Consider the following 15,329-nt stretch of genomic DNA (forward strand, 5'->3'; position numbering starts at 1 on the left):
ATGGAGTCGGATAAGTCTTGCTTGCGAGTGCATATGTGAATCATGCAGTGGATCCCCCTTCATTAGGGAGCTAAATCTTTTACCTTTTACTTTTTTCTGAAACCCCCATTTTGACCCAAACATGACGCACCATCCGTACAAACCCCACAGCCGTTTCCCATTTTAATCCTCCAGTTTCAAAAAACGTATTTATTTTCTCCATGATATCTTCACAAAACATCAACTCTTATTTGCTAACATCTGAATGAATATATTTCACAAAGACAAGCAACTGCGAACACGAACTCACGCCTGTCGATTCGTCAACTTGAAAATCGAACAATGGTGAAAGTCGAAAGCTTGATTTCATTCTAAATTTGTCTTTTAACATAAGCCGCTGCATACAGAGCCGGCGTTAGGGGGTGGCGAACGGGGCGGTCGCCATAGGCCCCGCGCTTGAAGGGGCCCCGCGCTTCAGCACTGTCATTGTTATCTGAATTAGTTCGTAAACTTAAATAAATTGTTGCTGAATTCAATGGGGAAAAACTAAATGGTCGAATGCCGACGTTGTTGATTGTTATAACTGAGGCCACGGTTGATGTTGGTGAGTCCCACCTGAACTGGGAAAGGCCGTAATTCGATACAAAAACAGTGTCACACCTCCCCTTTGTGTAGGGTACGGTCGCCTGGCATTTGACCTGAGCTGACTGGAGATGGCGGTTGAGAATTAGCCCACGACGTAAAGAGATACCCTATTGTATGCGGACCGATGAAGACGTCCTTTTAGTGAGCAGACGGGATGTCTGTAGTAGTCAGTTAGTGACCTGATGACCTCTAGTCCTGACTTTCTTGTTGTAGATGTCGTATAATGTCGTATATGTACAGTGTTTCTTCCAGACTTTTTACTCCAGGGGGGGGGGGGGTGGCATTTGAAATTTTCGGGGGGGGGGGGCGGTAGACTTTCTTCGGGGAAGGGGGGGGGCGGACACTGTTAAAAGTATATATTTTCTATATAAATTATGTAAATTTCATTTCGTTCGGGGGGGGGGGGGGGGGCAAGGCGGCTTGCCCCCTCCCCCCCCCCCCCCCCCGAAGAGATGCCTGGAAGAAACTCTATATGTAGGCCTACTTGTCTTGGTATAACAAAATTAACATTCAGTTGCGTGCAGAAGGGTGGGAGGAGGGCGACGAGGAGGGGGGGGGGGGCTTAGGATCTATATCAGGCGGCATTAAACATAGTGATTTATTATTATTTTTTGGAAGAAAGTTAAAACTGTCGTTATGTTGTGTCGTCATCTTAAGGATTCACCCGTTCCAAGACAGAATGATTAATTTACCGAATTCATCCAAATTGTTTTATTCAATCGTCTTCCAGTGGTGCTGACATGATATAGTCAGCGAATTGTCCTCGTCGCACAACTTTTATGGAGGAAGGGGCATCGTTGAGGCAATGAAGGGAGTGATTTAGTATTCATTGATATTCCCCCAATAAACGCGGACTTTCAATTTATATCTGATACTTTGGTGAACTTAACTGCATTTGTAGAGTGATTAAGCACATTTTTTTTATTGTAGGGAAATCCTTTACAATAGTTAAGACAATAATGATTTTGGTTTTAAAATATTGTATGAATTCTAAAAAAAATTTGAAGTCTATACTGTTTTGATACATCAGACCAAGTTCGCTGTATTGTAAACTTTATTTTCCTAATTATTCCGCACGTGATTAAATTTTCTTAAGTGATTTGGTACGAATTACATAACTGTCAAAAGTGATTTAATATCTTAGCAAGGAAAAAAACTAAGAATATTTGGTTAATACATGGGAGAGATAAAAATCTGTTATTATAGTGGAAAGTTTGGCATTAGCTTATAAACTCCAAAACATTTGTGTTATTATGTGTACATCACATTATATAGGCCTTTATATATATATATATATATATATATATATATATATATATATATATATATATATATATATATATATATATATAATGGAAAGGCCCCGCGCGGATGGTTGGCCCTAGGCCCCGCGTATTCCTAACGCCGGCTCTGGCTGCATAGTATTATTAGAGCTATTTGTTGCATCTTTACTGCACAGGAAACCCCAAGAATTAATTTTACCATCTTCAGCATACATGGTTTGATGAGATTTTCTCCTTTGTGTGAGAGGTTTTTTGCTTGGCAATTTCTAACTCTACTTCATATGATGTTTGCACTAATCATGACTAATGCTGTGTTTTCTTGGTGAAAACGTTCTGTTCGATCAAGTCTCTGACGATTGCAACTAGCTTCATGCCGACAAAAGAACTGCATATCTTTTTTGGTGTGTTCCGAATGACTCGTCTCAAAATGACGTTTGTAAGTTTTCATAGACTCGTGATTAAGAACAACTTTGCACAGTACAAATTGTTTATTCTCTATTCCATTTCCAGTGATGTTAGTAATGCCGAATATCAAATATTTTTCTAATTATTTATGTTTTTAATTCATTGCTAGAGTTTAGTCTCCCAGTTGGTGACCCCGCATAAAGCCCTTCAGGTTGGGAACCCATGGCTTAATATATCAATATAGGTAAGAAATTAACTTTAAACAGCAGTGTTTGCGAGCAGGATTTACTAGATCTATATAAAAAGCGGCCTTCTGAAAGTTAGAGTGGCTTCCCCTGAATCTTGCGCTATATTATTAAGTTTACAAAAAAAAAACCAAGATGGCTGCTACAGTAAATGAGCATGGTTGCATCTGTTGGAAACATCGCTAGATCTAGTCTTCATTTATTACTGAAAACTTGTAATTCAATTGTTTAAAAACAGGTAGGCCTACATAAATGAAACAAGGAAACATTTTTGTATTTTTCAAAACATAAATCCTCCTCAAAATGTGAAATAGGACCCCTAATGGAGGCGAGCGAGTTGACGAGATTCCTTCCATAATGTTGTTGTCATGGAATAAAAACGTGCTTTTTAGATTTAGACCGTAAAAAAAAATAAAAAATAAAAACTTAAGCCTAAAATTAATTTAGAAATTTTATATTCTTACAATAAATGCTATAAAAGTTGCAAATCCAGAGAACTTGAAAATAATTTGTTGAGTTTAAGGCTACATTTCTATTTATTTTCATCAAGCCTAAGTTATAACCGGATGTTTCACTTTCGTAAGACAAATATTGATTGGCTGTACAGTAACTTAGTAATCGATAACTATTTGTTTACAAAACTTTGCAGATCAAGTTTTTAAATTACAATGCAAATTTAAAACCCCATGACCTAGTTTTCTATTTTTAGCTTACAATGTGTACAATAAAATCTATGGCAGCCTATCCAATAGCAGGATGCCATGTTTATGTCGCCATTACACGTGAAAACCAAATTGTTTTTGCTTTTTTTTTTATTTTTATTTAGTTACCGAAAATATTATAAACATCAAATACATCCAATCTTTAGTAAAGTCCGAAAAAAACCAGACAGGCAGGATTTTATAACCATATTAATTGTAAATACGCTGTGCATGATTTTTTAATGAATTTATACACCTCTCAAATACCTTTGAGACTTTTCTCGCTGGTGTCCATTAATTATTAATTAGTAGGGTAAAGGAGGGCGTTAAGAGCCACACTTTTTAGCACCTGTACATTTTTAAAGATTTCTACTAATCTAAGAATTTTTTAGTAATGAGAATATAGCAAAATTATTCTAACATATCTTATACAATATAAAAATAATAACAAAGTCTAATAAATATACTCTAAATGGGTTTAATTGAACATTTATTGTCATACCCCCGAATTCAGCATTTGGGGTGAAAGGAGCCGGGCAATGGGGCAATAAGTATTATCTCCCAGTTTAGACTAACTCTGCAATAAAAATAATTAATTTCTAACCCCAAAATAGTTAATGCTGTGTACACACACTTTAACTGATACTAGATCTAGCTATCACTAGGCCCCAATGGGCCCAGTCTACAATTGATACAATTGCAGGTGTACATAGGGCCTACAGTCTAGTAGTTTACAGTAGGCACATTAGTATGCCTAGTGTGTAGCTAGTATAATAGTGTGTAGCTGTTAAGAGTTAACATTCTTGTATGTAAAAAGGGGTGGTACTAACTAATCTGCCTTAATGCTTTCCCCTGATAAGCCATGTGTGCTATACATTACATAACATGACATGGAGGTGAGAAATGTTGAGGGGAGAGCAGTGGTACTGGTTTCCCCTTTGTTCTCCTTGCTGGACCCTGAGGGCCATGAATTACATAAGGCAGGAAACAGATTCAACTCTCAAACATCTACTTTTAGGGTCGATTTTCGCCAATTTTCAAAGTAACAAATATTGACATATTATATATCAATTTTGTTGCTTAACAATCGAGGAATTCAAAAATATAAAAATTAATAGCACTAGACATTTACATCACGTTCAAAATTTAGATTAACCACACTCACTCAAATGACATTTTTTTTTTACATCTAAATGTAGTAAGGTCTAAAATCCACGAAATTCACAAAATTTACAATATAATTACACAGAAATGTCACTTAGGCATAAATTTATTTGTAATTATGTCAAACTTTACAAAATATACCAGTTTATAGCTTATTTCTATAATTATTCTTGAAAAAAAAAACGACCGCTATCCCCTTTAAAAAATGTTCAAAATTCTGGCTTTTAAAAACACTCTGGGGAAGAAAAAAATAACAGAGTTAAATATAGAAGGTCTATATAAAAAATATTATTAGTAAAATATGTCTATATGCCAATTTTTATTATAGTTGCAGCATTTACATGGCTAATTATAATTGTTTAGTACTTTATAAATTAAAGTTACGACTGTCTGTGGCCTCATTCAAATAGTGTGGTGTCAGTGAACAGGGTGTTAGTTAGGGCCTGATACGATTTCATTAGAATTGGTAATGAACAGAATGTATCATTAGAACTGGCCTATAAAAACAATGTTGATGATAGATGCAGTAGTTTTAATGCTACTTATAATAGATCAAAATGACAAACATAATTAAAACCTAAGAATCTGGAAGCGGTGACCTCATTTTACTGACACGTTTGTCAAATAGTTAGTAAAATCGATCTAGATCTAGAATCTACGTAATTTTGAAAATACGCTAGATCTAGAAGCAAAATCACTTTTAAAAACTAAAGTTAGTGATTAGTTCTGTAATGAAATTGAAATCCACAGCTAATATGTAAGTATCTTTTGATTTAAAAAAAAAATACGCGTAGTTCTAAGAAAAAAAATTTCTACGGTGTACTCGATCCCTATCCCAAAACGTGCCAGCCATATCGCATGCGTATTCAGCTACTCAGCTGCTTATCAAATCTTCGAATTTTAAATTTATATAATAAAAGTAGGTCACCCTAAAAAAAAGAGTACAATGGCTCCCGTTTTCACGACAGCCGTCACTCGATTCATAATTTACAGAGTTATAAAGTTCTACTTTCTTTTGGCTATAGATTTGAAGAAATTTAAATTTGTTATTTCTCATGTGTTCCAACAATTGTACCTAATTTTAATAAACATTACATTAGTAAGGACTCGGTTCTTTTTAGGATTAGCCCTCGACACTATACAGACTATTGCGAAGAAACAGACTCGCGCGAATGTCGTGCGTAGGCTGGTTCAGTGGCGAAGGTTAGAAGCCAATTTCAGACGGAAAGTTTTTACTTTGAAATAATTACATTATCAATTAATTTCGATTTAAAACAAATGGCTTAAAGTCAAAAGTAAACTAACGTTTAAAAACTTTGTTATTCGCAGTGTACTCAAGATTCTCGTGTTTTAAAGATAAGTCTAGTTTTACTACGTGTGCGTGCATGGTGCGAATACCGATTTTCCGCGACAGAAAATCATTAAAAATAAAAAAAAAAAGTATCTACGGCAAAATAATAATTATATTTTACAGAATTAAATAGATTTAACTTAACTGTTATTTAAATACATGCTTCGGAGTAAAAAAATACAATTTTATATCCGTAAAAAATTAACTGAAATTCCCGCTTTCAGCGACGCCGATGTGTCGTAATTTTCGGCAGTCATTTTGTTCAAATTAAAGTAAAAAACGCATTCAAATATACTTTTTTTTACTTTCATAATTTACAGCAATCATTTCTAATGAAAAATCCATAAAAAAATAATAGTTATTTTTACAAAATATTATTTCTTACCTTATTAGTGCAGTACACGTACTTTCCAAGTAGATCCATTCCGTCTAGATTTGCATACTTCGCATCCTTCGCCGCGGCACAAAATGTCATAAAAAACGAATTCCACAAAAATGTTGCTAACGAAGCTTGTAAAAACCTTGCTCTATTTATCAGTATAAACAAAATCCCCGAACGATGTCTGGTTAGAAAGTTTATGAACGGCGAAGACCGAATATGCATTTTGCGGTACCAATCTGTTTCCTGCCATAAGGAGATGCTATCTCTGGTTGGCTGAGATCTAAGAACTAAGTCCATACTACCTACAAAGAGATAAGTTTTATGGTGGGTTAGATACAGGTGGGGGCTGGGTATCATGGGGGTGAGAAATTGTGAGGGGAGAGCAGTGGTACTGGTTTCCCCTTTTTTCTCTTTGCTGGACCCTGAGGGCCATAAATTACATAAGAAGATGCTATCTCTGGTTGGCTGAGATCTAAGAACTAATCCATGTTACCTACAAAGAGATGAGTTTTATTGTGGGTTAGATACAGGTGGGGTCTGGCTATCATGGAGGTGAGAAATTGTGAGGGGAGAGCAGTGGTACTGATTCCTCTTTGGTCTCCACCCTGCTAGACCATGAAGGTCTTATATTACATAACATGCCACCCCAGATTGTCTGAGATCTGTAACTGTAATCCATGTTACCTACAAAGAGATGAAGTTTTACGGTGGGCCAGAAACTGGTGGGGGCTGGGTATCATGGGGGTAAGAAATCGTAATTGGGGGGGGGGGGGGCAGTGCTATTAATGTGCCTGTTTACTTCCCTGCTGGACCTTGAGGGTCATAAATTACATAACATACCACCCCAGATTGGCTGAGACCTAAGAACATTTATTCCTGTTACCTACAAAGAGATTAGAAGTTTTATGGTTGGTTAGAAACAGGTGGGGGCTGAGTCGGCTGTATTGCCCCTTAGGGGTAATAAGTACATGTACCATTTTAAAATTTACCTGGCTAACATCAGATGGCTGAATTTTTACTTTTTAGCAGGTTAGAATTGTATTTCTATCATTTAGACACAATTCTGTTTAACAATTAATACATTTTGTGTTAACTATTCCTATACCAGTGTCATATTCAGTGGTCTAATAAATGAGAAACTTGCACATAGGGTTTCAAGAGCCACATAACAGTATCTGTTATAACTTTTCTGAACAGGCAAGCTAGTGGACAAAATTAATGTATTCATGTAGATTTAGTTATTATCTAACAAATAAAACCATTATGGTAATGATCAGTCAAGTTTTACTCTGATAATGATAAAAACTTTATAGCATGGTAAAATGGGACAAATGTCGGCCATTTTGTTTTGGCACCAATAATCACTGTGCAAAAAAAATTCACCAAAATAAAACTATTCTAGCTATAGCTATAAAAATAGTGTTAAAATGTACAACAACCAATGCTTTAATACAGGCACAAAGAATGGGATTGAAAAACTCATTTGGTTTATTACAAAGTGAAGTTTCCCAAGTTATGTCTATTTGGAAAAAAAGTTCACAAAATGGTTTTATGGAGATGAGAAATTTTAGGGAAAGAGCAGTGGGATTAAATCCTGTCTCATCCTCTCCCTATTGGACCAAGTGGGTCATAAATTACATAAAATGAATCCTCTGCTTCTCTGTTATCAAAGAACAGCAGTGGTTGTTACCTCAGAAATAGATTAGCAGTGTTATTGGGGGTTTTGTGGGGGTGGGGTGTTGATTGGGGCTTAATACCACACGGCTCTTAACGCCCTCCTTTACCCTAATTAATACAATAGTAATTAATAGTAATTATTAAAATTTAAGGAGTGGAACCTAGATCTAGGCACAGATTCTAGATCTAGAATCTAGGTTTAGAATCTTAGCAAAAGGCATTGAAGACTGAGTAAGTTTTTCAATGTTTTCATTCTTTCTCATGTAGATCTAGTTCTAACTAAATAATAATCGATTTAATTATTAAATCGAAATTTAATAAATAATAATAATAAGGCCGATGCAGACCCCTATGCCCTAACGGGCCCTAACCTTAGCCGCAGGTCACTGCGCATTTGCAGAGCTATCTTTTGCTGACTGGGTGGAGGCGTTGGGGCGAAAATCTTTTTCTGAGTTGTCACTTCTTAATAATAATATTTACAACTTTAAGAAGTGGTAATCTATGGTTTTAGGCACATATAGTGTTAAAAAAAAGGTGACTCATTAAACTTTTGTAGGCCTAGGCCTAATAAGTAAAAGGTGACTCATATATTGACTGCCGTTAAGACTGATTATGAAACTAAATTCACAAAATGCCCATGAGTTCATCTAGATTAAAAGTTTTACTATTACATCTGAGTGTCAATAATTCTGCAAGTGTCACTTTTTATTATGTTATTTATCATAAATTATTAGAGGTCACTTTTACTTTGCCTAAAAAACCAATAGGATGCAGCATCTAATTTTGCTTAAATCAGTTAATGATAGTAGATCCTACCACTACTAACAAAGCTCAAAACATTGATATCTGATTTTTAAAAATAGTATTGATGTATGTATGCAAAATACTTGATAAGTCACTTTGTTGTGCAACTACATTCTACCTAGTCTGTGGTTTAAATGCTTGACGTTTGTGTTTCAGTTTATGCTGTGGACAACATAGAATACGTGGGATACTGCACTGAACATGTCCCTTTAAAGATTGAATCAGATTCAAAGGTAAAATACCACTGCTGCTTTGAGATTATAACTGATTATTACCACAACCTGCATTATATCCCTTGCCTAGTCTCTAATACTTGTACCTCTGGTGGGTCAAGTATAATAATAAAGGGCAATTAGTACAAAAATAGTATAAAGTAAAATGCAGGGCTGTCTACCTGTACCGAATTTGTCCATACAAATTCCTGAAAGACACTTGCGAGAAGGCCAATTTCAAGATTGGACACTTGCGGAATGCGACAAATGGCTGAATGGACATTTGCCTGAAAGCCATATTGCCCGAATGCCATTTGCCCGAAAAATGTAAATATTATATAATATTAATAAATAATATTACCAAATAGACATTCTTAATCAAGTTTTAGATATTGATAATAAACACAAGGGAGTAAAAAATGACATTGGGTAATTAACATGTTGTTTACACACAATCACGTGATTAATTAAAATATGTCACAAATTACATTCCTTATTTTTTTAGACTCAAATATCTTAATGGAGCAGTATGATAAACCAAGCCTATTTTTTTATCATTTGGAGATTTAATTACACTCACCCAATCTCCACCTAAACTTAATATCATACCCATTTAAAGTTATGTCTACCAAGACAATAAAGGAATCCAACTTTAAGTATTGTAACACAAACCTAACTTAAATATTGAATCTAAGGAAATCTTTTAAGTCTTATTGATAGTGACAGAAAGTAGTGATAAAAATAATAATAATTAGTAAGCATTACAGCATTTTTCAGCTTTTTAAATGAAAAATGAAAAGCAAAACCTGATTTATAATTAAAGTAGCAATTTAAATAAAGAAAATAATTTTATTACACCCTCAGCCCTACTTTTATTTCAGAATGATAAATAGATAAGTAGCCTATGTTATTTTAAATGTGTCGGATTTTTAGCTATTTAGTTATTTCCTTTCTTTATCACTAATGTCGTTAAACGTGTGCTTAAGCACAATGCGTTTTACAAATTGTTTTCTCAAATGAATATAACATTTAAACCGATGGCAATTATATAATAAAACGGCAGATAAAAATTTGTTTCAGGGGCCCTTTTTTCTTCCTTTTTTGCCACTGATAAGCATTCAAGTGTTTATGACACAATGTGGTATATTATGTTTTCAGAGGTTTATTAGCTTTTAGATTTGTGTCTATAGTTGCAATTTTAAAAAATTGACCATTCATGTTTAATCTGTTTAATGAATGTTTTTGTTACAGTTAACTAGTATAGTTTAGTATTCTGAACTTTTCAGATGTACCATGGTGACAATTATACCAGAGACCCAAGTATTCAGGTACAGAGGATTGGTGTTGTGAACAATGACTGCGGTAAATAGAGTTTACTCATTTATTTTAATAGAATGGTTTTTTTTTCAGTACATACATGTCTGCTATCTAACAATACCAATATCTTTAAAAATCTATTTGTTCTACCACATGACAATAACTTTAACAATTCATGCTAGACTTTATCAGACAATACAAAATAATAGCAAAGCAAATGTCAAACAAATATCATTCTCTGTCAGTATACTGTTAATTAGCTCTGCTTGTTATAGTTTTTAAACTGTAATTTTAAAAAGTAAACCTTTTTTAGCTGGCGATCCATGGGGTAGATAAAGTGGAGTTTACCTGTTTGGGCAAAAAAAAAAGGATTAAATGGTCAGCAATATGCCCTTTCACTTTTACTTTCCTTACTGTCAGTTAGGTACCCATCCGAGCTGAACATCCTACTGACCCCACTTTACACTTTGGTTAGCAGTCATACACTCTATAATTTGGCCACACCATGTCATTTTGAGACAGTCTGTTCTTTTGATGTTGTCATATATATTTATGAAAATATTTTCAGATTTCCATCAATGTCAGCACTGCAAATTGGATTTTTCAACACTCTCCCATTATAATTTGCATTTGAAAGATAAACATGAAGGGGAAAACCTTGACATTAAGAATCTAGATTTCACAGTTGACACTAGTGAACATTCTAATCAGTTATCTAATTTTCATCAGCTCCATGGAATTCATAAAGGGAAAAAGCATTGTAAGTGTGACAATTGTGGTAAATATTTTACAAACCTCCAATATTTAAAAGTACACCTTTTAATTCATATAGGAGAAAAGCCTTACAAATGTGGCCAATGTTGGAAATGTTTTACATCTCGTTCTGGAATACGGAGGCACGTTAGAATTCATACAGAAGAGAAGCCTTACAAATGTAGCATATGTTGTAAATCTTTTAAGCACGTTAGTACTTTGAATTCTCATCATAGAATTCATACAGGAGAGAAGCTTTACAGATGTAGCAAATGTTATAAATGTTTTAACCATTTGAATACTTTAAAGCAACACCATTTACTTCATACAGGAGAGAAGCGGTACAAGTGTGACCAATGTGGTAAATGTTTTACCCAGATATGTGGCTTAAAGCAACACCATTTAATTCATACAGGAGAGAAGCCGTACAAGTGTGACGAATGTGGTAAATGTTTTACCACTTCGCGTATCTTAAAGAAACACTATTTAATTCATACAGGAGAGAAGCCGTACAAGTGTGACCAATGTGGTAAATGTTTTACCCAGAATGTTAACTTAAAGCAACATTATTTAATTCATACAGGAGAGAAGCCGTACAAGTGTGACGAATGTGGTAAATGTTTTACCAATTCGCGTAGCTTAAAGACACACCATTTAATTCATACAGGAGAGAAGCCGTACCAGTGTGACCAATGTGGTAAATGTTTTAACCGGATTTGTAGCTTAAAGCAACATTATTTAATTCATACAGGAGAGAAGCCTTACACATGTAGCATATGTGGTAAATGTTTTACTCGTTTGCATAGCTTACAACAACACCTAAAAACTCATACTGAAGCAAAGCCATACAAGTGTGACCAATGTGGTAAATGTTTTGCAACTCTTGATCAAATACAGATGCACGTTAGGTTTCATACAGGAGAGAAGCCGTACAAGTGTGACCAATGTGGTAAATGTTTTACCCAGAATGTTAACTTAAAGCAACACCATTTAATTCATACAGGAGAGAAGCGGGTACCAGTGTGACCAATGTGGTAAATGTTTTACCCATTTGAATAGCTTAAAGCAACACCATTTAATTCATTCAGGAGAGAAGCCGTACAAGTGTGACCAGTGTGGTAAATGTTTTACCCATTTGTGTAGCTTAAAGCAACACCATTTAATTCATACAGGAGAGAAGCCATACAAGTGTGACCAATGTGGTAAATGTTTTACCCAGTTTGGTAATTTTAATACACACCTTAGAATTCATCATGGAGAGAAGCCTTACAAGTTTTAAGTAATGTGGTTAATGTATTACAGATTCCTCACATTTCATTGAACATAATTTAAAAACCTCTACCCTAAATAAATCCAGAATGACCAGACACTTATTTTTTTACTTACTTGTATACAGAGTTTAGAGCAGTGGTGTATATAGTGTGTTTGAGTCTGTGGTGTGGTGGGTGGTGTTGTGTGTATGTGTGTGTTTCAGTAAACACAATAACTTGAGTAACATTTCATTTGTGTTGAAAAAACTTCATAATGTTTGCAGTTTTCTGTCAACATTTGAGCGACATCAGTTAAACGTACGTTGTATGTACTGTACTTCTGGTCTCTTAAAATAGGTAGTCCAAACTAAAATTAACTATTGATTGCATACTTCTGGAGTGAGTATGTCATGAAAGAACTTTTAATTGTAAGCTCTATGCCATAAATTTTATAAAAATATTTCAATAAATAAAAAAGTTATGCGATTTTTAAAAAAGCAAAATTTGGTAAAAAACTTATTTTCAAAAAGTGCCATTTTTGAGAACCCATATTTTCTAAACTAAATTACATAGAAGTGTAGAAATTGGTAAAGTTACTGCAAAGTTTGTAATATATATGCCCAATTTTTTCAGTCATCTAAAATGAGTTTTTCTAAGGTAAAAAAAAATAATGGAAAATAACAAAAATGCATTTGGTCACTTCAATTCAATTTTTTTTTTTTTGCTTTGGACATAGACTAACTCTAAAACTATTGTGTTGGTAACATTAACAGGAAGAATGTGTTCATTATTTTCAAAAATCACATGAGTTAAAATATTATTTTTAAAAAATGCAACAGTTATCTAGTGCAGGAGAAACAGAATCAAAATTTAGTGGAGTAATGCAGAGGCGTAGCGAGGGGGGGGGGGGGGGCGGGGGGGGGACATATGTCCCCGGGCGCCGACCTTAGGGGGGGCGCCAAATTGAAAGTTTGAGGGGGGGGTGCAAATAAAAAAGTTCGAGGGGGGTGGGGGTGCAAATGAAAAGTTCGAGGGGGGGTGCAAATCGAAAATTTGCTCCCGAGGGGGGCGCCAAATTGAAAGTATGTCCCCGGGCGCCGGGAAGGGTCGCTACGCCTCTGGAGTAATGTAATGAAATGTAATCTAATAAAGACGTGATGCAGCAGTGGATGCTACATTCAAACCTATTGGGTTGATAACTGCTTTGGGGGAACCGTTTTTAAAACGACAACTCCACATCTTTGTATGTCTTGTTTCTCTCAACCTTGATCTTGTGGAGCAGTAAATGATATGTTTTGGGAATTGTAGGCGGGGGGGGGGGGGGGGGCTTGGCCTTCTTCCTTTCCCTTGTAAGGAAAGTTCTGGATAGGCCACCATAAATGTCTCCAGCTATGGAATTAATAAATTTATTTAGTGACTAATAAAATATAATTAAATTTACTACTAGCCTACTATTTGTCCTATGACTATAACTGGAAACATGAAAAAGCCTGAAAACACCTTTTTGTTAAAAGTAATTTATACTTGATAGTATATTTTTAATAGTAATTCTATTGAAATTGAATGAAATATTCGTTGCTTGTGCCACAATGGTTGAGATATCCAATGATGAAGGTGCCATTATGTGGTTCTCAACATCCTATAGGACTACTTAGCTGTCCTTCATTGTTACTATATGCATATAAAATAAATAAATAATGAGAAATACTACTAGTACTACTTGTACTAGTAGTACTTAACCATTAATGTCCCATTCATTCTACCAAAACTCCACCCATGACGGCCCAATATAAGGAGCATAACTCTGTATGATCAAGTGAATAGTTTCACAAAATATTTGTTTTTGTCTAAATGAAATTGAAAATTAAGATAAAAACTACTGCTTAATGTTGGGAATTAACCTGGCTTTCCAACAGTATTAAATAAAATATATTATATTCGGTAAAAGTACAGTAAAAAAATAAAAAATGTCGGAGAAAATTCAAAACAGGTCATTTTCGGTAGTCAACTTTATTTATTTTTGTCTAAACAACTATGCATCGAATTTAACAGTTAAATATCAATTTGGTTATGTTTAAGATCAATAATTCATAAAATACATGCCTAGATACGTTTAGAGGCATTATTTTATTTTATTTTTAATATTAAATCTACTAAAAAAAGGACAGATGAGTCTAAAATTTCGAGATAGAAAGAAACAATTATTTTTTATCTTTCAAAAGCGCCATTGAAATTATAAGACCGGAAAAGGCAGCTGAAACTATCCGACTTCCTGTTTAGTTAAAAATTAGGATTTGTAGGCCAAATTTTAATGAAACAAATTTAATTTTTCTATGCGTATTTTAAGCGGGCGGCAGCGGGCGTTACGGGACATTATGTTTGCATTTTGTTGTTTTGGTTGGTTGTGGTTTGTGTGGGCAATGCCGGGTTTATGATGATTACTAAACACACAGGTAACGGTCTTTAACAGAAAGGTTTTTCACAGAAGCCAGAGCAGGGCCTGGCCGGGACGGCTAGTATTTTATAAGTATTTAACCTTCGTTCCCTGTAAATAATTGAGTTCGTCCACATATTAAACAGTATTGTCCGGTGGCCATTTTGAATTTGTCGATTCATAATTTTGACGCGATAGTCCAGATAAACTTTAGTAATACGACCCTATCATTAATCCCATTCAATAGATTTTAAAGAATTAGTAAACACTAGCATCTAATAGTTAAGTGCATCCTTATTTTAAGTCCCTAGAATGTCCTGAATTAAATAGCTTCACGTCTAAACACACTATGTGTACAAGCGTAGTTCACACGCTAAAACCGTGGACTAGTAGCTCACAAATTTACATTAAAAACGTGTACTAATGGACACCAGCGAGAAAAGTCTCAAAGGAAATTGAGAGGCCCATAAATTAATTTAAAACTCATGCACGGCGTAGTTACAATTAATATGGTTATAAAATCCTGTCTGTCTGGTTTTTTTTCAGACTTTACTAAAGATTGGATGTATTTCATGTTTTTAATATTTTCGGTAACTAAATAAAATAATAAAAAAAAAAAGCAAAAACAATTTGTTGTTCACGTGTAATGTCGACATAAACAATGCCATCCTGTTATTCGATAGGCCGCCATATATTCTATTGTACACATTGTAAGCTAAAAAAAAAC

The 15,329-nt window shown here is 34.6% G+C and overlaps 1 protein-coding gene across 1 annotated transcript; it reads left to right on the forward strand.

Annotated features, from left to right (window-relative positions):
- The first annotated feature begins 2,687 nt into the window (after positions 1-2,687).
- LOC131935645 (zinc finger protein 501-like) lies at positions 2,688-12,281 on the forward strand. The gene is given in 5 exon segments (XM_059292162.1): positions 2,688-2,795; positions 8,793-8,869; positions 10,135-10,210; positions 10,734-11,929; positions 11,931-12,281. Coding segments are annotated over 3 exon segments (1,539 nt in total). The 5' UTR covers positions 2,688-2,795; positions 8,793-8,869; the 3' UTR covers positions 12,198-12,281.
- The last annotated feature ends 3,048 nt before the right edge of the window (positions 12,282-15,329 follow it).

This window comes from Physella acuta, unplaced genomic scaffold, assembly GCF_028476545.2.
Source record: "Physella acuta isolate Inbredline_101_S28 unplaced genomic scaffold, ASM2847654v3 ptg000150l, whole genome shotgun sequence".
NCBI classification, from domain to species: domain Eukaryota; kingdom Metazoa; phylum Mollusca; class Gastropoda; family Physidae; genus Physella; species Physella acuta.